We start from the raw sequence: 25,614 nt of genomic DNA on the forward strand, positions 1-25,614 counted from the left end.
CTGGTGCCAAGGAAACCACATTACCACTGGCTAGGCACTCTACACACCCAGTCCCAGAGAGCCAAAATTAATTATTAGGTCTGTCTGATAATGTCTATTTTAATGTGTTCTATTTCTACTTGATCCATTTTTGGAAGTAGGGTAACCTGTGGGTATCCAAGAATTAGAAAAACAGTTCTTGGCCATTCTTTAGGCACAACCACACATTAATAGTAAAAACACAACCAAACATGAACAGTATAATCCTCAAATAACCAACATGATGATGAATCCATCACAGTCATTATCCAGCCAAGTGTATAACTACCCCCTGTGAACATGCCTGTTATGTGTGTGTGTGGTTTGCTCTTGGCCCAGCATGGGCAGGTTCCCAGGTGAAGCCATCAAAAGGAGACACAAAGAGCCCCAATTTGTGTAAACATTTGCCAAATTGTCGGCCATCTTTACATTAATGAGCAATAGCAAATAATCCAATGAGAGTTTTGAATACTGCATCTAGTGTTTACATGCAATTGCAAGTTATGCAATGCTTTTTCAGACGGTTTACAAAAACTCCGATTGAATAATTACAGTGTTCTCAAAACCATTATTAAAAATCAAGCTACAATAAAAATTCATGCTGTATTCTGAGTTGTAAGGTATTTTTTTGCTTAGCTCAGCACTATCTGCTGAATCAAATTGGGGCCCAAAGGCTGACCTGGGCCAACAGATGTTTTCCCTGGTAAACCCATTTGCCCTGACAATAAGATACTTTATGCTTTTAGCCCCTCATCGCCACTTAGCCGCTCAAACCCTACACCACCCCGACACCACCTACAAGCACCAACACCCCTCTCCCTCCACCCCAGAACCAGCAGATTAACTCAGAACAACACAATAGTGATACAGCAGAACAAACAACAACAACAGACTGTTACATAAACCTAATCCTGTCTCCCTAGACACTGATCTACCAATCACACTCCCGATGGGTAACTCATCTAAACACCAGAGAAAGAAGTCTTACAACCTGTTTATATAACCAGCCATTCTAGCTGATACTACACAATACAGTAGCCCAAAAACAAACAACTGCATATCCTTGAGTAAGCTTCATACACAGTAGAGTATACATTGAAAACATTCAATGACGCTACATAATATTACAGTCATGTGCTGTACCAGATAATTTGGCACTATGTTAAAGCTTAAAAAAACACTGAAAGAAAGAAACAGTTAAATGAAGACAGTGGCTACAGTAAATAATATACACAAACAATAACAGTGGATTAATAATTAAATGTCACAGTCTGTGTCCGGGATTGGAAAGAACACAGCTCTCTCTAATGTCAGAACTGGTTCATGGATACATGTATCTGTAAGCAACACAAACAGTAAACATGAGTTCATATCATCATTAGATGCATGCACACGGACGTACACACACACACATACACACACAGGCACACACACGCACGCACGCACACACACGCACACGGCCAAAACACAGCTTTGTAGAGGCTGAAATATGTAAAAGTCGGTGCCTTGTTATGGGCAGCTACAGTGATGAACACTAATTAGGACAAACAAAACACAAAGTGTGCTCAGTGTGTGTGTGTGTGTGTGTGTGTGTGGCTCTGGTCCTAACACGATCAGACATCTCAAGAGAACGGGGTTGGGTGAAAGCTAGGAGGAGGAGTGAAGAGAGAGAGAGAGACCGGGGAAAGAGAGAAAGATGGATAGAGGGATAAAGAGAAGTGTAGGGTGTGATACATACTGCTGTAGAGTGTGTCTATCCAAGAGAGTCGGGGGAGGCCGCGAGTGCTCAGGGGCTCCATCCTCCCAATGAATTCTCCTCAAACGCTCCTTTCCCTCTCTCTTCTTCTCCTCCGCTCTCTCTCTCTCTATCCCTTTTCTATGTCTCTCTTGCTGTGCTTCCGCTCCCTCTGGTTCTCTTTTCAGGGGTGAAAAGCAGTCGTCATCTCAGGGAACAAAAGAGTGAAAAACCACCTGGGGTCCAACAGGCGGATGTAGGTTGGGAGAGAGCGTGTGTGTGTTTGTGTGTGCGTGTGCGTGTGTGTGTGCGTGTGTATGTGTGTTTGTGTGTGTGTGTGTGTGTGTGTGTGTGTGTGTCCAGCCCTCTGATCCTAACGGCTCCTCAAACTGAGCTCCAGCGACAGCAGCACAGGCAGAGAGAAAACAACAGGCTGGAGACGACCACAGCCAACCGTTGCTAGGGGAAGGGAAAGCACTCCCTCTCTCTCTCTCTTTCACTCGCTCGCTCACTCACTCCCACCCCCCTCTCTCGTTCTCTCTCGTGAGTGTGCGCGCACAGCTCCTCACGTTCTTGCTCGCTCCTTCACTATTTCTCTCTCTCTCGCTCTCTCTCTCTTTCTTGAGCAGGAAAATACATCTGAAACTCCACGTGACGCTCGTACGTTCAGCCTCTTCTTCTGACAGCGAGATGTCAAATAAGAACACAGAGCGCAAAGCCAGGCGGGATGATTCTCTCTCTCTCTCTCTCTCTCTCTCTCCCGTCTCTCTCATATGAGGCTGCGTTAATGGTTTTAATACACTCCGACAGGAGCTAATGTTTTTTTCTGAGTGGCTCCACAAATATGCCTCTCCTTGGAGAAGTCCATGACAAGTGCTCCTGTACTGTACTGGATGACAGGACACCAGTAATGACAATGTACAATATCAATAGGAAGCATGCTGACGACTGGATATTCTTCTGGACGGTATAGAGAGAGAGATCAAGGCGAGAGATGTGGGTGGAGAGAAGGGCAGGGCTGAGACATAGAACAAGGGAGAGGAAGCAAGGGAGGAGAGATGAGAAACAGTCATGTCTTGGGCAGATGGGCTCTGTCATCTTTTCTCTACTCTCCTCGGTTCCCGTGGCAACTAGCCATGTCTTCCCCTCTGTCTATCCGTTTGGCTGGCTGGCTGGCTGACCCCCCCCCCCCACACACACACACTTGCACAGACACACACACATTTTGGAAGCACATGAAAGAGTCCCCTGTTAACATTTTTAGCTCTGCCTCTCTCCATTCTCTGCTGTTCAGCAGGGAAAACCAACTGGAGCAGAGAGCATCACTACACAGACCTGCTGACAGAGATGGGGGGGGGAAATGTACAGTCCATGAATGGGACCAGGAAGGACTACAGTGAATGGCTGGGCATCATGCAGGGCCAAGAGGGCTAAACAGGTACTGAAAATAGACTCCAGACACTTCTGGTGTACGTGAACATTAACACAGAAACACAAAAAAACACATTGAGAACTCTATACGAGGCCAGATTTGATGCATCACCAAACACATCAAATGAAATTCAGCTATACACCGTGCATGAACAGACTGTCAACCCACTATTAAATCACATTCTGTTGACTAAGTATCTGTGTTTATCTCTCTCAGCAGCCTGGTTTATGAGGACGTTTTAATTAGCATATTAGCATTGTTCCCTGTTCAGGCTTGTTCCAGGAGACACAACTGACAGGATCAGGAATGCAACACTGGAGAAGCCATGTTTACGAACCCTCCCCTCCCTAACGATGAGACCCAAATAACTGTGAGTACGGGCTGAAGAAAGGAGATGTGATATTCATGCATCATGCTAGAGGCAACAAAGCCTCTATGAAGTGCTCCCCTCCAACCTCCATCAACCCCTCCTTTTCCTTACCCCCTTCTATCCTTCATCCCCCCTTCAACCCCCATACACCCACCCCCTCTCTCCTCTAAGATGGGGGGAACAGAGGAGGGGGTAACTGAGGCAGAACAACTTCAATTAGGACACAAAGACACACGGGAGGATCCCCTCCTAGAGCTGGCTGGCCCAGAGCGCTGCTCTTTGTCTCCCCATAAAGCACTGGGTTTAATGTGCCAGCTGGAACTGGCCAACACGCACACGGCACACACAGACACACATATGAGCACGCGTACACACATATGAACGCACAAGCACACATACACACAGGCTAATCTAGTTAGAGGTCACGTCTGACAAGACATCATCAAAGACCCTCTCACCGCCTCATTTACACCGCTGGTTGGTGTGTGTGTTCATTCATGTACCGTCTGTATATTGTATGTGATAATGTGTGTGTCAAACTAATATATATCTTTTTCATTTTGGATCAAAAACAGCAGTTGATCTAGTGGAGAGGGGAAATTTGTGGGCACGCACGCACACACGCACTCAGTGGGGAAAGACAAACAGACAGACAGAGACAAAGGGTAGTAGGAGTTCACGTCACTCCAGAGGTAAGAGGCACTTCATCAAAAATGGATTCACAAGGAGAGCTCCTATCCTCCTTTGTCTTAAATCTGGGACAATGGGGCGGCGCTTTCTCAAATTCTGTCACATCACAGCGAGAGGAGGAGGACTTAACGTCTACCCATGTGGTGCCACTCTACCCCGTGTGTGTGATGTCTATCTGCTCAACTCGCCTTCAGCTCTCAAGGTATCAGGAGGCAAGCCAACAACCCCCTCCTTAACAGCCATCATACACGGGCAGGTCCAAACAAAGAAGAAAACACAGACACACACAGACACACACACACAGACGCCGCCGTGTTAAAATCAAATATTAATGGGCAGTCACGCTGTGTGGTAAAAAGGGCCATTACACAGTCTCAACAGCGCTGTGACAGACAGGCAGAAAGAAACACAGACTGACAGTTGTCATTACTGGGAGTTACATTGCTATGAACATACAGGCCATGCATCACCACAATTACCCAAGGGTGGAGCATTCTAGCACATACTCTGCCTCGTCAAAGACAATAGGGGTCTGACGCTCTGGGACACATATGGGATCTTAATGAGGATGCTCACTGGTGAGTGAGAAAGAAGGGCCCTATAAAATCAGTTTTATTATTCCCTTTTTACATTTGATTTTTTCTTTCTTTCCATTTCTATCTTTTTCAGTTTTTTTAAACTTAAAATTGCACTTGCAATTCAGCTGCTAGAAGTGAAATCATAAACATTCACTGTAAATAATTCTGCGAATAAGAAAATATTGATAAACAAAACATGCAACATAGGCCCATTCTGTTGAACAGGGATACTGAAGTAATTTTCATAGCTTCTTTCTACCAAGTGTGGTCTTTGTGCCACCTGGCTCACGTGGCATCGTCAAACGCATGTGCACCAGCTGAATCTAGTGGCCTATTCAATTAACAAAAGAAACCCAGGTAGAATTCTGTCATGTGCTTAGCAGTTACTGTTTTACTACGTTTTGAAAAGCTGTTTTTACCTACATAAGACTATCCTGTGCAACGTTCGCTAACTGGCTACACACTGAATAGCATCACGGATGTGGATTCATTCATGCAAATTAAGATGTTTTCTTATCATTTCAATGCAATTTTCCATATTGCCTCTTTCCATTTTTATGTCTGAATTCTGTGATTTCGTCCGCATTTTCCGCATCACGGAAATTATAAGGTCCTAAAAAAAGCTTATAGTTGGCTCCCCACAAGAGAAGGGGTTTGTGTGGGGCCTCATCATGGTTGAATTGGGCTCCCCAGAGGGAGCTCCTGGGTCACATTACCCCCAGTCTGTCCAGTCCTGGGGGTGTCCAGTCTCACGTCCTCCCCCACCATCTGTTCCCCTGCATCACAGTCATGTAGGGCTCACAGTCACTTCTCACTGGCGTCTCTCACTGTAGTTCCTCTTCAGCCTGAGCCTGGGGGGGGGGGGGGGGGGGGGGTTATATTTGCTAGGCTCACAAGCTCGGCTCACAGATACACCAGTGCTGAGCTATCCAACACCCACAGACAACACAGCCCAGCAAACCACAAACCAACACCAAGAGGAGAAAGCAATACCATGTAAATTAAATAAATGACCTAATGGAAGGGGGTGCAGGGAGATATTTCGATAAGTATATTCAGTAAGTACTCCCTTTAAGTCGTAGGCAAACAGAGGGATCAGTGTTGATGTGCAGATGGGAAATTACTCCCAACTAGTAGAGTGAACATAGTAGGACAACAAAGGAATGGCACGGAACCAAATGGTGAAGCCTGACAAAGACTGGTTAGCTGACTGTCACAGGGGGCAGGAAAACACTTAACCTGGGGGCAACAGTTTAGGTAAGACACCGCTCCCACTATTGCATTATTCAACACAGGAAATGTGGCCATGGCATTTACTTCACTCTCCAATTCTGCTTCCTGCCTGGTGAGGCAAACATATATGGGGAGGAGGGGGGGGTTGCCCCCTGTGTGTGTGTGTGTGCGTGTGTGTGTAATTAGCAGGCCAGCCCACCAGCCAATCATCATGCCTCTCACACCTCTGCTCTACTTTGCCTGGATACCCCCTGAACCCCTCTACCCACTTTATCCCCCTCCCATTCCTCCTCCTGCCCCATTTCAGCCCCGCCCCTGGCTCTGTGTCCATTGGAGGAGGGATAGAAGGAGGGAGTGAGAGAAAGAGAGGGAGGAGAGGGGGGGGGGGGGGGAGGTTGGAAAAGGCAGCCTGTCTGTTCACCAGCACTTATTTTTCAGTCAACTTGGTCAACCCCCCTCCTCCCTCCCTCCCTCCCTCCCTCCTCTGTCTCTCCAGGGCAGGCTCCACCAGTGGGGGTGTGGTGCCACGCTGCCCTCTGCCCCCTCCATTCCCTGGGTTGCTGTTCCCTCTGTATCCCCTGGGCTGAGACTGGAGACAGGCTCACCACAACTTCCACTGGGGAGGGGGTTGGGTAGCGCTCCCCTTTAGTTCCATACACAGGAAGTAGACATCTCTGTTTCCACATCACTGACTCCGTCACCAGGAGGGATAGCAGGGTGGAGGAGAAAGAGAGAGAGCGAGGGTGGGAAGGGGGGGAGGCAAAAAGCTACAGCATTAATGGAGCACTGATGCACAGAAAAGGCAGGAGCCTGGATACAGCTGTTCATGAAAACTGGGGGGGGGGGGGGGGGTGGACTGTGTAGTGGCGTGGTTGATTCGATATGGTGATGCCACTACAGCTGAGCTCACTACAATTCACATTCATCACACACACTTTATCTAGAGAGAAGCGTTAACAAAAACAAAAACGGAGGATAACAGCAACTCATCAATAAAAGATGAGCTAAAAACACCCATTAAAAACACTGTGGAAGACCAACTCAAAAGGGGAGAATGACAATGCAGCTGTCAGCGCCTAAAGTGAAGGGCTCATTAGGCATGGTAATATAATTTGTTACACATTAAAGGCAGGAGTCCTTAGCAGGCTAATGTGCTGAACTCCATGGCTGCGTGTTGGGTTTGTTTTGGAGGAAAGTTTGGGAGGAAATGGTGGAGCTGATTGTCCATGATTGAGAGCTATAGTGCTGTTATTAGTAATTGAAGACAGGGTTTGTCAGCGCTGATCGTTGTGGTGGTGGTCGATAAGTTAAAGGATAAAGTTGATCCTAGACACTGATCTATGGTCAGTTTGGTGTTTTTCTCCCCAAAGGTTGGGGTTAGGATTTGGAGGGGTGTGCGGATCCTAGACTAGTGCCTGAAGGCAGAGATCGGGGCTGTGGTATTGGCTGGGCCAAGCTGGGCCTCCCACTGGGGAGCTGTGGGGGAGAGGAGAGCAGTAATGAGAGCTGACAGACACTGGCAATGGCACGCTCACACAACCTCATCACAGCCACACTTCTAGTTCATCTCTCTCACCCTCTCCCCCATCTGATCTGGCTCTTTGTCTGTCTCTCTCTCTCTCTCTCTCTCTCTCTCTCCCTCTCCCTCTCCATCACAGTGTGGAGGTTCCAAACAGCTGCTGTGGTCCATTATCATTATCATTATCATTGCTGCATCGTTAAAACAGTTGTGTCCACTCACACATATTCCTGGACCTAATGATAAGAGGGTGCTTGTTTGGGTTCAGAAGAGCACTTAAGTGTGTGTGAGTGTGTGTGTGTTGTTTGAGGGTAAAAGCATGTGTTGAGGGTGCCAAATCCCCCCCCCCCTCTCACCTTGTTTGCCACCTGTCCCCTTCCCCCCCCAACAAAGTACTCTCTCCTTTACCACCATCCAATTATGTGAAGCGGACCTGTCTAGCCTGCTCTACAGTATGTGTGGATTAAATGACCAGACATCACTATATCTGCCTTGTCTGGATTTGACCATGTGAGACAGGCAGGCAGGCAGACCTCTCATCTACTGATAACCTGTGATCTCCCCAGCACACGTCTGTTTCCACGCAGCACCACTCCACTCTTTTGAAGAATTAGAGGAAGCTCCACCTCTGTGAGTGTGCTTGCGAGTGTGTGTCTGTGTGTGTGTCGGAGGGGGGGGTTATGAGTGTGTGTATGTGTGAGTCTGTGTTCATTCCGTGCCAGCTGAAATCACTTTGATCTATTGAGGTCAAATATAGAATCCCCGGAATCGTGCTCGCGCTGTGATTGGGCAGACAGTGGATGAGGTGGTCACAGACACACACAGACACACACAGACACACACACACACACACACACACACACACACACACACACACACACACACACACACACAGACACCTCATGCGATATTCATGCTGTTTGCTTATATTAGTTGTCATGCATAAAACTGTGTTTGCCCCATTTCTGCGCTCAGACGGCTCTTCAGAGTTACACTAGCACATAAATGTTTCAGCTGGGCCTTTTATTAACAATTTCTCACAACACAACCTATTAACACACCACTGGGGCTGTGTTTAAGGTACTCAGGGTTCCATTAATGACTATGCTAACAAACCTGAGAGATACAGCCACAGAAGTGCAGAGAGGAGATGAATGGCTTCATAACACCATCCATAACAGAGGGGGGGGGGGGGGGGGTGCAGCGGTTATATCAATCATATAGTGTTATAACCTGAGGCTGAGGCTCCATCCTGGCAGAGTGAGATTCATCTGTCATAACACCCTCCAGGTTTAACCCACTTCCACATATAGCACCTAAATGTCATTACTGAGGTGGTCCCTGTGTCCACTGCTGGTATGGCTGTTTGGTTTTACAGCCATGTGAGATGTGGCACTGCTCTGCCGGATGGGCGAGCTGATGTTAATACGTACTCTGCTGCCTTCTGCTGTTCTGATTCTGCAAACACAGCTTCAGGACCTCAGAAGAAGTGCTGGACACTTGACTTTATATTCCTGAGGTGGGAACTGAGAATAGAATATTACTGCATGGGACATTCACCTCCTTGAGGACATTTGAGAGAATAGTAAATAGTGTGTATGTTATGTTCATGTTCAAACTGTATGTTATGTTCATCAATTGAATTTATGGTGACTAACATGCCGGACCTGTAGTTGAAAGTCAGTGCGAGTCCTGCACATTATTCTCTACGGCCATTGTCCCTGCGGTGAGTAAGAGGAGTCGTACCATAGTGAAAGAGCTAACAGTGCAGGGCACAATAGCTACTTTAGGATGTGCGTCACCCCCCCACCCCCCAGCTGACTGATGATGCTCTCGTCTCTGAGTCAGCCCACCCCCGCCCGCCCCCCCCCCAACCCGTGTCTGTGTGAAAAGAGAGACTCACTGACCCACACGCACTGACACACACACAGCACAGACACACACACACTCACAGACACACACACACACACGCACAGATGCAGGCAGGCAGGTATGCAGGCACACACACAAACCAGTTCAGAAAATTCGAACAAATCTATTTGGGCAGACTTGGGCAGTTTTATTAGATTTGCCCACATGAGGGTGCTGTACCCATCCACTACAGCAACCACTGATCACATCTCCTTTGACTGTCCCTGGGGCAGGGTGGGCTGTTCATAAGGGGCCCTGGAGATTCCCCTTTCCATGGACCTCTTTCTGGGTGAGCTATGTCTGTCTGTCTGTCTGTCTGTCTGTCTGGTCACATGACAGACGGATGACTAAGAAGAACAGTGATACTGACGTGGGGATGCAGGATGGGTGTGGGGATGTTTGTGGTTCAGTGATAACAAGGGAAGGAGGAAAGTACTCTGAGGTGACTATTAACCTGTGATTTAGATCCAGTTTCATTGGAGTGGAGATATCATAATAGGTTGTATACAGAATACAATATATTTTATTACAATACTTGAGCTTTGCTTCATTATTGTGAGGTAAAGGGGAAAACAACCATGGGCATCACTCGTGAGCAGTAGGAGGCTGTCAAACTGCAAGCAAAGCAAAACCCTGCTTCTGTCTTTGTCTCTTCCCCATTTCACCTGCCTCTGAGGGGGAACTGAAAATGATGACCAGGGCAAAGAGAAGCAGACACAACCCCAGCAGCACGCAGCACAGGACACTCAACAAAACACACTGCACTGAGAGCAGATGTGCTTTTATAACAATGATTACCTGCTGTACTATACTGAAAAGAGCTGTCTCCTAACTCTCTGTTCAAAACCAGTAGAACTAGGCTAGTCGTTATTTGAGAGTGAGAGAGTGAGAGAGAGTGGTAGAGAGAGAGAGAGAGAGAGAGAGAGAGAGAGAGAGAGAGAGAAAGAAAGAGAGAGAGAGAGAGAGAGAAAGAAAGAGAGAGAGAGAGCAGACTGAGAAGTGAGGCAGTGAGAGAACTGAGAACATATATGCTGCAGGTCACAGCCAATCTAACCACAGGACCTAATAAAGGACTGAAAGGCACCAATTAACACACTGGGTTTCCTCTCGTCTTTGTACATTGGGTGCCGACACTCGATATGGTAACTTCAGACCCCAGCTGTGGGGCCAAGAGGCCCTCTAACCTAGACAAGTAGAGAGAGGCAACAGGCCTTGTCACCATGGAGATGAATATAGGAACCCTATATATGGTCATCACTGCAGTGCAATGTCCTCATAGTAGAGGTCAAGATCATTATCAGGACCACCATCATCATCATAAGGCCTACGTCAGCTTCTTCATCAATGTCACAGTCACCATGAGAGACACACATCATGATGACGTTGATGACGATGACAAATCGTTCTCCATACCCACCACAAGTCGGGGGCGTCTGACTTTTTTTCGCTTGCGCTTTCCAAACCACAACAGCACACTCACAGGTGCTGTGTTTGGAGTACTAGGGTGACAAAAATACACTGTGCCCTTCAATATGTACTGTTCATGTTGTTCATGTATGTTCATGCTACTTTGAACACAACAACGTAACATTGAGTATTGTACATGCAGTGTGTTTCATTGCTTCCTCAAAGGGACGGAGCAATTCTAATGCAAAATAAAACTCATTCCCTATTCAGAGCCTGAGTGTTTCAAACGAGTTAATAACCATCTCAGTGAGAGTTGTCTCAGAGTCATTTAGAGGAAATGAGTAAAGTGATATATGAGAGTGCCCAGTGGGTAAGAGAGAGGAGTGAATGAGTAGCTCTCTTTGGGGGGGCTCACCTCACAGACACGCAGCCCAGCTCCCACAAACCACCCCAGTACCCTGCATATCCTGCACCTCACAAGAGGTCTCCATGGCAGCAGGAACACACAGCCAATCACCAGTGGTGGTGGTTTCTATGGTTTTCAGTGGGAGGCCAGAGAGGAAGGAGGGCTTCTACTATTATGGCCTGAATAGTACAACGAGCCACTGTGTGACGAGGGATGTGACTGTGTGTGACACTGGGGGAAGGGTCAGTGGTGGTGTACTGAAGACCCTGACATGTCATGAGTATGAAGCACAAGGAGGTCATGGTTAATGTCAGTAGTCATATCTCTATCATTTCTAATATGAGGTATAAGGTGTGCCTGAGAGGCTGTTCATTGACAGTTGGCTGACAGGAAACCACATCCTCTCTTTTGAAAGCCTCCTCTTAGAAGAAGTCTCCGTCTGCTGCCTTTAACATACAATATCAATCCAACAAACAGGATTTAAGAGTCTAACTCTGAATTTCATTTTTATTTCACCTAAATGTTTACCAAACACTTGACAACTTCCATAAAAGTAGTGATGTCCATATTCCATAGTCACCCTCACCCATAGAAAAGCATTATAAATCATGTAGGCCTATACAGCCCATGGAGGCTATAGCCTAGCTAAAACTACTCATTTTGCAAAGAAGCAGAAAAGGTTGTTTATGAGTCAACATAACAATACAAACTGTTTAATAACATAACGACCTTAGTCACAGTCACAGCAACAGAGTTGACTTTAATGAGTGTTGCAGTGAATACAGTAGTTAGTTAAAGGACAAGCAGAGACACAGCATGTTATCAGTGCACCCTAGAGGAGGGACATCATCACATGTCCCAGAGAACAGCCCACTCAACTACTGATCCTGAGATTAACTGAAAGGAGGGATGACTAACAACATTGTGTCATGTAGCCAAGGCCTGGGAATGGACAGAGAAGCAAATCAAATTGACCCTTTCACAACCACAGGTGGGCCACCATTAAAGGAGCATGGCGTAAGTTTATTGGAAATCTGCCACCTCTGGCCACCACAATGGAATTCTCCGGAATGGACTTGCAGTGTCAAACTTTAGCTGTTGTGTTTCTGCATGTGCGCATGATTCGAAGAGGCAGCCACCAGAGACAGAAAGACAAAAAGTCCACTCCCCTAGAACACCCCTGGCCCCTCCCCGAGAACACCCCTGGCCCCTCCCCGAGAACACCCCTGGCAGTAATAACATGCTTATATGCAAACCAAGGGTCGGGTAAGACTCCATTTTAGAAGGCTCTTTTTACAGATGAAAACAGCATTCATAAATGAAATATTTCTTTCAAGGAGCTTATTCCCTGATCACTACCGATTAAACAGTCATTACAACTGTTAGGGAAGACTTTAGAAAGCTTGAATGTTACATACTGGACCTTTAAGCTGGCTTTTCGCCACATTCCAAGCCACTACTGCAGTGTGGAAAGGATAACAAGTCAGCATTGAGCTAAGTGTTTTTGCAGGTGGGAATTCCATTGCCGTGGCAGATTTCCAATAAACTTACGCCATGCTCCTTTAATGGTGGCTCACCTGTGGTTCTGAAAGGGTCAATTTGATTTGCTTTTCTTACCATTCCCAGGCCTTGGCTACATGACACAATGTTATTAGTCATCCCTCCTTTCAGTTACTCTCAGGATCAGTAGTTGAGTGGGCTGTTCTCTGGGATGGTGTGATGATGTCCCTCCTTGAGCTAACTGTTTTGCAGGTTAAGCCTGGATTTGGACTTCACACCTTCGGTCTCACAGTGTATAGGCGTCTACACACACACACATCAAGCGGATCAGTGTTGAGCTTAAAATGTCAAACCGTCGACACAAGCCATCATCAGCACTGCACCTCACACTCTGACAAACACACATCCTGCCGCCATCTCCTTCTACCCTGCTGCTGCCACGGCAACACTTTGATCACCAAGGGAACGCACACAGACAGTCTGTTTCAATAGTTTCATCCTGTCTGACATCCATAGTTATTATGCTCACTCTCTACATGCCATTATGTCATAAGAAATGACAGATTTGGAAGCTACGACAATGACCTGATGGCCCGACACTAAGGTCGAAGGTCGAAGGTGATCACACCAGCCATCTCACATGTGACTTGTGTGTCCTGAGAAAAGAGAATGAACAAACTCAGACATAGCTGAGGAGGGGGTGAGAGAGAAGCAGGCACCCCTTTACAAATCTGCTGTCTATCCACATGTACTCCACACCACCACTGTCTGAACAGGGCAGGGTCTTAGAGATTTGATTTGATCTGTGGGGATTTTCAGCCCATCACCCAGTGTTGCTAAGAAGACTCTGACACAGCCTTAGGAAGCAGCGCCTGGCTCACTGTACTGACTGAACTGTCAGGACCTGACACACACACAAACACATGCCGTCACACTCAGGTGCCTTTGCATTGGCTATAGCAGAAGTCTGCACACAGTGCACTGCACACGCGTACACACATACAGTGCACTGCATACACATTACATACACATCCAGACATGCTGCTATAGGCCTACACACACACGTACATGCACACACACATGCACACACACACATGCACGCACACACGCGCACACACACACACACACACACGCACACACGCACGTACGCACACACGCACACACACACACACACACACACACACACACACACACACACACACACACACACACACACACACACACACACACACACACACACACACACACACACACACACACACACACACACACACACACACACACACACACACACTGGCTAAGAGCCTAGGTAGTTGTTCTCACAGCAGACAGGTTGAGCTTGACGGGCTTCAACAAGCCCTGCATTTCTGAGGAGAGAGAGGCATGGAAAAGGAGTGATGAAATACAGTATTATGAGCAGTAAAAAGGAATCTCGAGCAAAGTGACAAAGCCAGGTTTATTCTCCAATCTTCCAAAAACCCTATGAGAACTGCATTTTCCCCTATATTCTGGTAGCATTAGGCCATGTTAGAGTAAAACCAAAACAGTAGGCTATGCAGTGTTCGGGAGATAAGACTTACTTTTACTAGCCCACATGTTTAAGTGCCATGTTGCTAATGAAAAACAAAGGCTAAGCAGCAGTAAAATCACATCCTCTTTTCTCACTTCGCTTGGCCACCATCTGATGCAACAGCTTTTTAAGCAAGGTGAGAATAGGAAACCATGCATGCAACCATGCATCTGAACAAAGACTGTGCACAACATGACAGACAGGCATATATTAAGGCTATACTAAGACGAAGCATTTTACTGTCCCTAATGAAACACTGATCAAGCCAACTAACTTGTAGGCTGTGTTAAGAAGACCCATCCCACTTAAAACAAAAGGAAAATGGTTATAAGCCAAACATACATTCTTTTGTCCAATAAAAGGCACACATATTTTCCCATAAACAAAAATGATGCCATTTGTACAGATGGCTAGGGTGGCTGACAGATGAAGTCTATACATTGATCATATTGATTCTCTGAGGGATGTCTGCCTCCCTCCCTACAATCTAGGCTGACAGGCAATGCTCAGGACTCCAGCTTCACGTTTACATTTTCCTGTGGCAGTGAGAGAAAAACTCTAGGCTAGTCCAATGGCCAGCCTGACCTGTGTCCTGAGTGTCTGATATACAAATCTCATACATTTCCAGATAATAAAGAACAAGCTGATATTATGGAATACCCTCATTATGGAAAGACAAGTGAATCAGAGCAGCATCTAGATCAGGCCAACCCAAGAGGATAAACAGAAAGTCTACTCTCTCTTAAGAACAGAGATTATTAATGTTTTTCACCATCTCTGTGAAGAACAACACAAACTCACATGATCTAATGTCTTACAGGTCTTTCTCCAGCAGACAGTGTCTGGCACACAAAGGCCCCAGCAAGAGCAACACCACTGACATGAGCTTGCCCTGTGTGGGAGGATAAGCCAGCACTTTCCACAATACCATATGTCCAAGAGCCAGACCACCACTGGTCCTGCAAATTAAAAACCCTCACCTCACCCCCCCCTTACCCACACACCAACTCCCACCAGATGTTCCAATCTTCCTCTCCACAATCAAATCTTCCTCCTGATTATCCCAGATGAGGTTGGGACAAGGACGTCAGACGACAGCTTCTCTTAATCCATACCACTGGTATTTTCCAGAGGAAGTTGTAGGCTATCCCCCCACAGCGAAGATGAGAGAGAGAGTTTCTGAAAACACAATACTCAGACAGATGCATCTGGTGGCTCTGGTCTCTCTGTGGGCCACAGAGGGGTTCAAAGAGTCTGGAATCTATACCTTGCTGCTCTTTATCTCACAGCCTGAGACACAGTAGCACACTGTTAGACAAGTCCACTATCATCATCTTTAACTGATGTGACACCTCTATGACTACTTGGTGGAAGCTGGTGTAACAGTCTCACTCTAGACCCCAATCAACCACTCAAACATTGTAAGTGTGTCCTAGTTTCCCTTAGCCTGCTGTAACTACACAATGCATGTGCTTTCTATAGACCTACCTACACCACAGACAACAGCATGAGGAGGATGTGTCATTGTCACCAACATAATCAAATGTTCCCTTTTAGTTTTCCTGCGACAATCCACTCATGTGCGTAGTCAATCATTTATTCTCAGACAAAACTGCAGAGCAAATAAAGCCCAATAACATGCGTAAATATTACAAAACTACTTCAAGGAAGTCTAAGAATAAAGCCATAGTGTAGACCATGTCCTACTATTGTGGATCCTAATGGAAATCAGATATTACCTTCCTCATAAACTTGTTGCAAGTCACAATATCTTGGATATGTGCCAATGCACATTTCACATAACTGTCAGTGAGGCATGGATACAAATACAAAGATGATATGATACAAATAGTCTACTATGTCTATAACCTTAACGCAATTCAAAGCTTTCTCCATCCAAATGAAGGAATACTATGTTTACTAATATTTAGTCATGTTTGTAATTTCTGTATAGTACCAGACTCATATTGATGACCTGTGAGACACCAGCTCTTATAGTTGAAAGGAAATTATCAGACCAATCAAATCTAACTGTGACTATAATGTAAAAGCATGTTTTTCTACCAGCAGAAGAGGAGTCTTCATGGTCGGAGCTCTGGTAGCCGTCACTGCGTCTGTCTGGAGTGCTGCATCCCGACCCACGGGATGCCCTGAAGGGCACCTGCATGCATGACGGCGACAGCCTCCCGTCATCACTGGAATCGAAGTCCTTGCTCTGGCGGAAAGGGCGTAGGGCGTCCCGTTGGGGATTCATTTTATGGCTGTCTCTGGTGGTCGTCTTGGGGGTCACTAGGTTACTCTGGACAAAATTCTTATTCATCTCTTCATCCTCGTATTCGTGGTCACTGCCCTCCCTGCTGCCACTCACGGAATTCAATTTCCCAATGCGGCCAATGCAGTTTCCATCCGATTGAGAGAACCCGGGTAAGGTCGTATTCCCTTTCTGAAAACTGGGCTTACGCGGTGGCACGGGGACAGGTTTACCTGTCCTACTGCTGATCCTAGTCATGTCTCGCGCAATTGATTGGATAACACTGCCGTGGTCTGCGCTACCTTTACTACCTGGCGCCTGTAGTTTCATGCAACCAGACATACTTTCCCTGTCGACCTTTTCGTTTGCCTGCAGCAATTTCTTATCGGGTTCTGTTTTTGAAAATGCAGAGTCAGTATTCAAGTTTTCATCCCTACTGCCCCGTCTCTCCTTGTCATAACTTTTCTCACGCGCGACGATGGTTTGTAGGTAGAACACCTTGAATTTCTCCTCCGACACCGCCCGCTGAAGCGTTTTGAGATTCGCTTTACATTTCTCAAGCTCCTTCTCAATATCTTCCACGGAGTTTAAATCCATTTTCGGTACTTCCCCGTCCGGAAATTCAGTCTTCCAATGTTTGTCGAATTCCTGTTGTTCCCACATCGTGTCGCCTTGTGAAGATCAGCGAATCAATAGGAGTGTCTTTTGAAGAATGATTCCGCTTTCTCAAGAGTGGTTTTTCTGTCGCATATGCAACCTTTTCTTTGCTATAATTGCAACAAAGTGTTCATTCTCCCTTTGCCACTTTCTCGTAATCGTGCACAGGCACTTGTTACATCCCCAGTTTCTCTCACACGCATACATACGATCACGATACAGTTTACCAGACAAAACTTTCGAGCTTCCGGTATTCAGAAAAGGATGTCCTTGTATTTAGATAGCTGATGACGTAAAACCAATTACACGCGACTGGTCTTCTCAAAGTGATTTTTCAGGGTGTTCCTTTTTGAGTAGGAATTCAAGGACACTGAAAGTGTTTTTACCTGCCTGGCTATGACCACTCAAGCATGAATGTTCGAAAACTACTCGACCTCAAACTAATTTGACCTCAAACACCTGAAGACGTGACATCTACAGGGATTGTTGCAAGTTCATCAACTGTCAACTGTCTCACATCATGTCAATCATACTGTCAGAGTACATAATACAGCTTGCATTGTTTGCATAGTTTCATAGTTTCCTGATCTGTGTATATCCATAGAGAGGTTTTTTTTTGTGATTTACAAACATAGCACATTCATGATGATATGGCACATTTATGTGACAAATACTGTAGTTCTTCTCGAAATGGTCCTCACCTCCCAAAAACATCCAGCCAGTTTCATTTCAAAACAGAGAAAAAAACATTATCTTTATGAGTCTGTTGTTTTAAGGCAGATTCCATTGCACATTCCTCTGTCAACACCCCACTAAGGTGCACATTTGATATGTGTATCATGATGTCCAGGGTGAGCTGTATTGGCTGGAGTATCCTTGAGGAAGAGAATATATGTCCACTGGAGTCTGGACCACTGATACTTATGCTCACACAGCAGTCTTTGTTTCTCTTGTTGGTGGTACGAGTGGTTTGACATTAAAGAGGGGAAGAGGCCTGAGTGCTGAGTGTGCTGTAGTGGTTTATCAGGCCAGTCAGTATCAGGCCTCAGACGCAGGCACGCACGCACCAGGAGCTCCACCTGGAGCACATTAGCTGTTCTGAGAAATTAACACTGGAATTTTTTAATACCTGTGCTTTGATCGAGTTATGTCTCATGTTTGAGTTGATAGGGAAAGATTACAGCTCACACCTTTCCTCACCTCTCATCGTTCGTCTGAACACCTGTATCGTGGCTTCCTCTATGTTCACTTTATGTTATTTCACCTTATGCATAATATGCATTCATTACACATATTATAAATCATTACATAGTACTGATAACTGAATGTAAACAGTGTAGTGAATAATGCCTCATCGCTAACTATTATAACTATTATTATAAAATAATACCAATTTTGAAAGAAACATGTCAAAAAGATATACCGCTAATTTACAGTACACAACACAATCATTGTAATCTCTCTGACATCATAAATATTCTTTGTACAAGAGGGGAAACTTAAAACTTGATTAGGTCATCTCAAATTTGATCCACATAGCTGCATTCAACTGAAGACTTGAACACCAGCCAAGAGAGAGAGACTTCCAGTAAATCTGAGCAGTAAGGCTGTTCAATAGAGACAATAACACTCAGGAGGGAGGGAGATGGCCAGTTGGTGAGTGCCCGTCTGGAGCTTTGCCCAGAACTGAGGGATAATTTTCCTAAAAGCTTCTTGCCTGTGGGAATCATTGAAGTCAATACTTAGTTGAGAGCCTGGTTGGATTACCATAATGAACAGCGTAGGCATGACTACAGTATAAACCAGCCAATGTGCATGAAACAGGGTTACAAATCAAAGAGCTGAGTGTGGTAACATTACAGGAAATGGCTGAACTGTCTGTCTGTCCTCTACAAGTATATAGAGCCTGATTACTTTATGGTTTGTAGAAAGACAGCAGCCAGATAAGCAGGTCAGTTTTTATCTACAACCAATAATCTTGAGATTTCCTGCTTGTTGAGACCATAGCATGCTATGAAAACCATTTAATATGAGAAGAATTTAATAGGATCCAAAAGCTTGAGAAATTTAAATCATGCGGTCTCGTAGACAATGAGACCAAGAAATAATTCCAAATATTTTTTGGGTAATATCATTGTCAATATCCAGAGTAAGTTTGACAGTTCAAATTAAGTTTGTGACGATGTGTTGCCCCCTTGTGGTTGTATAGTATATACAAATGTGGCAGAAATTGTACCTTTTCTTTTTTTTTTTAATGGCACCTTCTAAAGAGAAGCTGCAGTTTGATTCAAAATAATCAGAAGAAACAAGAGTACCAGTTCATCTATCTTCTTTATGTTTAGAACATCTGATGACAAAAGCTTCTTTCACAATGTTGATGGTATAACATTTATGACCATACTTATTAATGGCATGGATTATACCATTTATGACAATGTTCTGAGATATTTTAATGAAATGAATATTTTAAATCAGTTGACTTTTACTTACTTCTACACAAATGAAATTATTAAATTTATATTTTTAACATATATGATGATATGACCATGTACACTTATCAACAGACATCACACATTAAACCAACTTACAGCACATAAAAATGAACAACACTAATATCATAAGCACCTTTTTACCATTTGACTTTAAAGACATGTAAATAGACTTAAGTTTGAATCAGAAGATTCACAAAACATCTCTGTTCAGGAAGATAAATCACCTTACATATTTTACTGCATATCAAAATATGATCTGTATTTATTACACATCAAGGATACAAATTCTATACTTTTCCTCACCAAATGCCATGCAATTACCATTGAAATCACGTACATTAAGGCAATATTAGGACAGCACCATAATAGCAACCATTGAGGTTACAGGTAGCAAAGGAGAGGTTCTGTTATTGTATTGTAAGGCCACTTTCATGCACTTCCTGGCTGTTACAACTATGTTATAACAATGGTCAAAAGAACAATGTTTCAAAGGATGTACTGTAGGTTATCATTTCAAATTGTGGCATGCCTTCCTGAGCATGAAATAGAACTGGACTGTGGTTCTCAGTAGTGCTGCACTTGATGATTAATTTAATATAAATAGATAAATAAACTTGCTTTCCTTTGACCTCATAAAAATATTAGCTGGCATCATAAAGTTATATGTGTATTTAAGAAAAATTAACAAAGATATTTTTTTGGTCCAATTTGGTCCTCAGATTCAAAATGTTCACAGTATCATTTTAAAAAGTATAGCAGTGCCTAGTACTTTGTACTAATGTGCTTTGCATAGTTAGTTTATCTCAAACATGAGAAAAATCTAAACATATACAGTATAAAACATGTTCTCTAATCATATACAGTATAAAACATGTTCTCTAATCATCCATGTGAGAGAAATTATCTTCATTTATTGAAAATGGAGTGTCATTGTGAAAACTATAGAGATTATTTCTGTAGTTTACACTCATAAGGATTGTGTAACTTTATTCTAGGTTTTTCTGATAGCGTCGGCTGCTAAGTTTTCTCGTCTAGTGGTCACAAACGCCTGCTGTTTCTCATAATAAGCAGCTTCGTTAATAAAAGTAGGATAGACTGTGCCAGCACCTTCGTAGTTGATGGTTTTCCCGTCAAACGTTTGGAACATAGGGTCACCAGGGTTCAGCGGTTCCCAGTCACAGTCCTGGAGGAAAAACAACAAGAACATTCAAAGCTGAAGAGTTCTTCACAGTGCCTCACAGTCTAACAAAGTAGCCTGGGATTCTGAGTCATTGGATACAGTCTAAAGTTTAGTTTTTCCTCTGTTAATCTTCTGTATTCATTATTTATCAAAATATTTGTTCAGGAATCAAGGGGTCAAAACGACACTAACAAAAAACCTTTATTCAATGAAAGCCATTTTCCCTGTCCATTTACAGTATGTACCTGTAGATTTGGGTGCACCATGGCAATGATGTTTCTATTTGTGTCTCTGGGGTAGTCCATTCTCTCTAAGACTCTGAACACTTCCACAGTGCAGGGGGGAAACTCCACACCTGCAGAGCACACACACAACACAACATCAGCTTGAGTTATTGATGAGACTGCACTCTGAAGTACAGTATACTGTACCATGATTGATATTCCCTGTTTCTTGTTTTTTTGTGATTCTTCTGACCTACAGTAACAGGTTGTACTATTTTGTTGCTTTGGACTTCATTCAGTTAACACAATTCAGCAGCACGGCACAGCATTCATCCGCACCAATGTGTCCCCTGAACACCAGATTACAAAACCCTGCAAGTTCCTAATGAAATGTAACCAACTTCCAACAAGAATGCCATTCAGTATCTGGCGAGTGAGGGGAATGAGCAGACTGCAATTCACCTGTGGCACCTTCTGCTTGTTTATGTAAACAAGGGGAAACACTGCATTATACCTTAAAACTGCATAAACTACAACATGCTTTTGAAAGAAGGCAGAGCGGAGATATTATGAAAAGGTTAAAGAGGATAATTTTAAAAAGGTTATGGATCTTAGGGCCAGAGACAGTTACACACGGATGAGGCAAAAATATTTCTTAGGATAATTGAATTCTCAACCAAATTTAATTGTTCAAACTGCTATTTGAATTTCATCAACTGATTTGATTTAATCATTTGCAACCATATTACTGTGCCTGCTCCAGTGTGGCATACCAAAGATCGTATGTTAACTCTGATGGTATCTTAATCTCTGATAACATTTCACAACCTTACCTTCATTAAAAAGCTGAATGAAGTCCAGGGCATGTTTTAGTACCACCCGCATAGATTCAAAGATGTTACTCCTCAAAACTCCTTGAGGCTGTGGGCCAACCTCCAGGCCTGAAATAAAAAAAGGAAAAAAAGGAAAACTTCTTATGTAGTTGTACTTCAAGTGAAAGGACCCACAATGGTCGTCAAAATCCTCCTGTGGAGTCAAATTCAACTTTCCAATGTTTAAATCTACTGTATTTGCCAGACATCTTTTCCAGTTCAGGAGGACTGGACTCACCGATGGGGTGCTTGGCCACAGATCGTGAAGTTGAATACTTAAGTAGCGGGTGCTCAGTCAATAGAACTGGACAACTGGCTGGAGCAATGGTTTTCTGCATGACAAAATAAAGATCCCTCAATTGCTGAACAAACACACACTAAACACAGAAACATGTTCTCCTCTGTAACCGGAACAGTTGAAACACTGCGGTCATAAATATATCAATAAAGGGTAAGATGTTAAAGCACTTGAACAATTTTAAATATCTCACTTTTTAATCCCTTTCTCTATACATTACCCAGCTTTCTGACCCATGGATTTCTCTGGTTAACCTACATTCTTAAATGGCGAGGTCATTCTGTTATTCAATAACCAAATCTATCCATTATGCATATAACCTTTAATATCAGTAAATGATCAAAGGATTGTCAAAAGTGACCGAGATAGAACAAGAGAGAATAGAGAGGGAGTATAGACTGTCACCTTAATATAATGCATCATCTGGAGGTTGAAGTGATCCTTGGAGCTCTCCAATATGAGAGTGCAGCCCATGTTGGATGTGGTGTTGTGGAGGTCAAAGATGACATCATAGGCATCAGGGCTCCCCTTAGGTCCAAACATCTGATTGATCTCCTGGGCCCTCTGAACCTCGTAAGGCATGTCATCTCCACCAGTGGCGCTGTGGAGACAGCAGACAACAGCTTATCAGGTAGTTCGGCAACATGCCTTGCCAATAACATTATTACTCTACTCTCAAAAGACAGAAGATATCGTTCTATTTCTGAGTTTCAAACTAAGTACAAATATAACATTTACAGTTTATGGTAAACGTTAAGAATTATCCAGTAATATGCCCATGCACAGCCTCAGAAGACTAGTGGCTTTGGAATTTCTAGAAGGACGTTTTTTTGCTTTTTAGAGAAGGAAGCTACTTGTCCTGTTTTCTACCACACACTGCTGAGTTTAGTTGCCGTGGCTGCTGAACATAGCTAAAAAATTTGATAAGGACAAAAAAAGAAAGAATGCTGCACTATGCCACAAATAGTGAAAATACTGGACAATAGCTCTTTGAGCAACCTAACACCTCACATGTTCTTAACTCCTGGAGTGTAAGGTCACATGCCTCCGATTATAATGAGCCCTGTAGTATTGTAATTAATTACTCTTATTCATATTCATGCTTACATTCAAAGGACATGCTTTTACAATTTGGAGGACAACCACACAGCATATGTTTATGAATGTTCAAAGCCCATTCTTCTCACATAGCCTTGATTTTCTGAGCACTAATAACATTCCTGAGCATCTCTAAGTGCTGACTAAACTCACCATGCACCATTCTTATCATGCTAGAGATTCCCAAAAGACTGGCAGCTGTTCCCTTCCTCTTCAGTTATTTTTTCTTTTTACATTTCTAACACAACAAATGCTCTCATGCTGAACCAGCGTGTTCTCAAAGCTGCTCCACAACATAATGGCACCTGTGCTAGCCATATTTGTCTCTTTCTCTTCCTCACGCAACTCTTTTTACAATCCCCTTTTCACTGCATATCTAGTAATGTCCGGATACCTGTAGTTGGGACCATGCCATGTGACACAATAGTGACAGGTAGGTCTGTCTAAATGCATGTATACACTTGCAAATTAGAAGAATAGTGTATAGTGTGGGAAATGCATTTACATAAACAAAAGGCAATACCACGGCAAAAATACCCAAGTTTAATCTACATACACCACAGAATAGGAATGACTACCGATTACCTATCTATTTTAGGGTTGGGGGGGGGGGGGGGGGGGGGGCATACAGTAGAATGGCTATCTTTAGAATGTGTCTTGAAGGGGGTATATCTTCTTACTCCATGTGGGCTGGATGTTTTTACAAGCAAATAGTCTGTCCATAGAGTTGATGCATTTACCCTTGTGAAAAAGAGAGCAGTTAACAAGAGTTAACGCTGGTTTTCCAGTCCTAGACCTAGATAAAGCTTTCTCCTTGACTAAAAAGCGCCTTCAATTGACAGTCTCTGTACATGTGAAATGTATAGTCTGGGCTGGCTCCAATTTGCTTGAGTAAATAGTGCTGAACTGAGCAAAAAAATAACCTAACAACTCTGAATACTCCACATGTTTTTGTATCTTGTCTTTAACAATGTTCTTTAAACTATAATTATTCAATCAGAGTTTCAGTAAATAGTCTGTAAATGCTAAATCCTATTTGAGGAGGTCATGACCACATTCTTAGACTGGAGTACAGGTTTTGAAAAATATTTTGTAACTGGAAAATTGGAAGATACTATAATGCCTATTCAGAAACAATAATATTTACACATTTGAATAAACTAGGCTACAGGCTCCAGTTGAATAACCTTGTGAAACAGACTGTTCCTGCCTATTAAATTGCAATCAGCCCAATCATTCCGCTTCCATGCACAGTAGAAGAAAAAGACTCATGTGGAATTCACTCACGTTTGCCCAGAGCTGGGGCTTGGCTTAAAATCAGCTGAGAGCCTAATCGTGTATACACTCTGGACTATATCTGTATTATCAATGGACTATATCTCACGTGTTAATAAACCATATACAACTTGCGGAACATGGGGATTTCATATAGCCTGTAGTTAGTTGATGTTGGTAATAAGTTGTGAATTGTGAAATCAACTAGCCTGCATACGTTGCTACATACTTAAAGAATACTTGATTATAATTTGTTTACATGTGAAGCCTGAATTAGGATTTACGGTTTATGTAGAAAAATAAAAGTCATAAGAGAAGACATTGCCAGAAGAACTATTGAACATTTGAACTATTGGACATATGGCAAGTTAAGGTCTCAGAGGTCCATGCGGTTTACCTGAGATTTTCTGTCGTGAAAGCTCTGTTCAAATCTGTGTCCACATATCTAGTGCATTTCTCGACGGCTCTTGGGTTCGTTATGAAGGGTTTCGTCTCAACTCCCTTTCTTTGGATCTCTGTTCCATTCTTTATCCATAGGTTTACAAGCGTCACGCCTGACATTTCATTACCGTGTGTGCCTCCAAAAATAGCAACTCTTCTAGCTTCTTGAAAACAGAGAACATTAGTACACGTCATAGTTGTGACAAGCGTGGAAATGCTGAAATTCACAATTTATACCGCGAGCTTGAGGGCTCGAGAGACCAGCGGAAAGTTGCCGAGGCTATAAAGCCACTGTTGACGTTTCTTAGGCTAAATGACTACTGTTCGGGTACACTTACATAATACCGCCGCTGGACTATTGTGATAACTCACCGAACATAACTCAGTCGTGTTGTAAATGCATTACTTGAGAGGGTTGGACCTTCCTCTTACAACACATTTCATGGATTGCTTCGCC

General features: G+C 43.8%; 2 protein-coding genes across 3 annotated transcripts in view; both read right to left on the reverse strand.

Moving 5' to 3' along the window:
- abr (ABR activator of RhoGEF and GTPase) overlaps positions 1-17,491 on the reverse strand; it is a 106,221-nt gene extending 88,730 nt beyond the window's left edge. For both annotated transcript variants that reach the window (XM_083695858.1, XM_083695857.1), the window contains exon 1: positions 16,434-17,491. In XM_083695858.1, coding sequence (XP_083551984.1) covers positions 16,434-17,283 — 850 coding nt within the window. In that variant the 5' untranslated portion in view covers positions 17,284-17,491. The remainder of the gene's footprint in view (positions 1-16,433) is intronic.
- A 2,136-nt stretch (positions 17,492-19,627) lies between these two features.
- Positions 19,628-25,477, reverse strand: aspa (aspartoacylase). The gene is made up of 6 exons (XM_083691633.1): positions 25,114-25,477; positions 22,749-22,944; positions 22,284-22,377; positions 22,007-22,114; positions 21,195-21,304; positions 19,628-20,952 (listed from the first exon to the last, which is right to left on the reverse strand). Exons 1-6 carry the CDS (start codon positions 25,350-25,352, stop codon positions 20,761-20,763), a joined length of 939 nt encoding a protein of 312 aa, XP_083547759.1. The 5' UTR covers positions 25,353-25,477; the 3' UTR covers positions 19,628-20,760.
- Between the last annotated feature and the right edge of the window lie 137 nt (positions 25,478-25,614).

This window comes from Argentina silus (genome assembly GCF_951799395.1).
Source record: "Argentina silus genome assembly, chromosome: 2".
Classification (NCBI taxonomy): domain Eukaryota; kingdom Metazoa; phylum Chordata; class Actinopteri; order Argentiniformes; family Argentinidae; genus Argentina; species Argentina silus.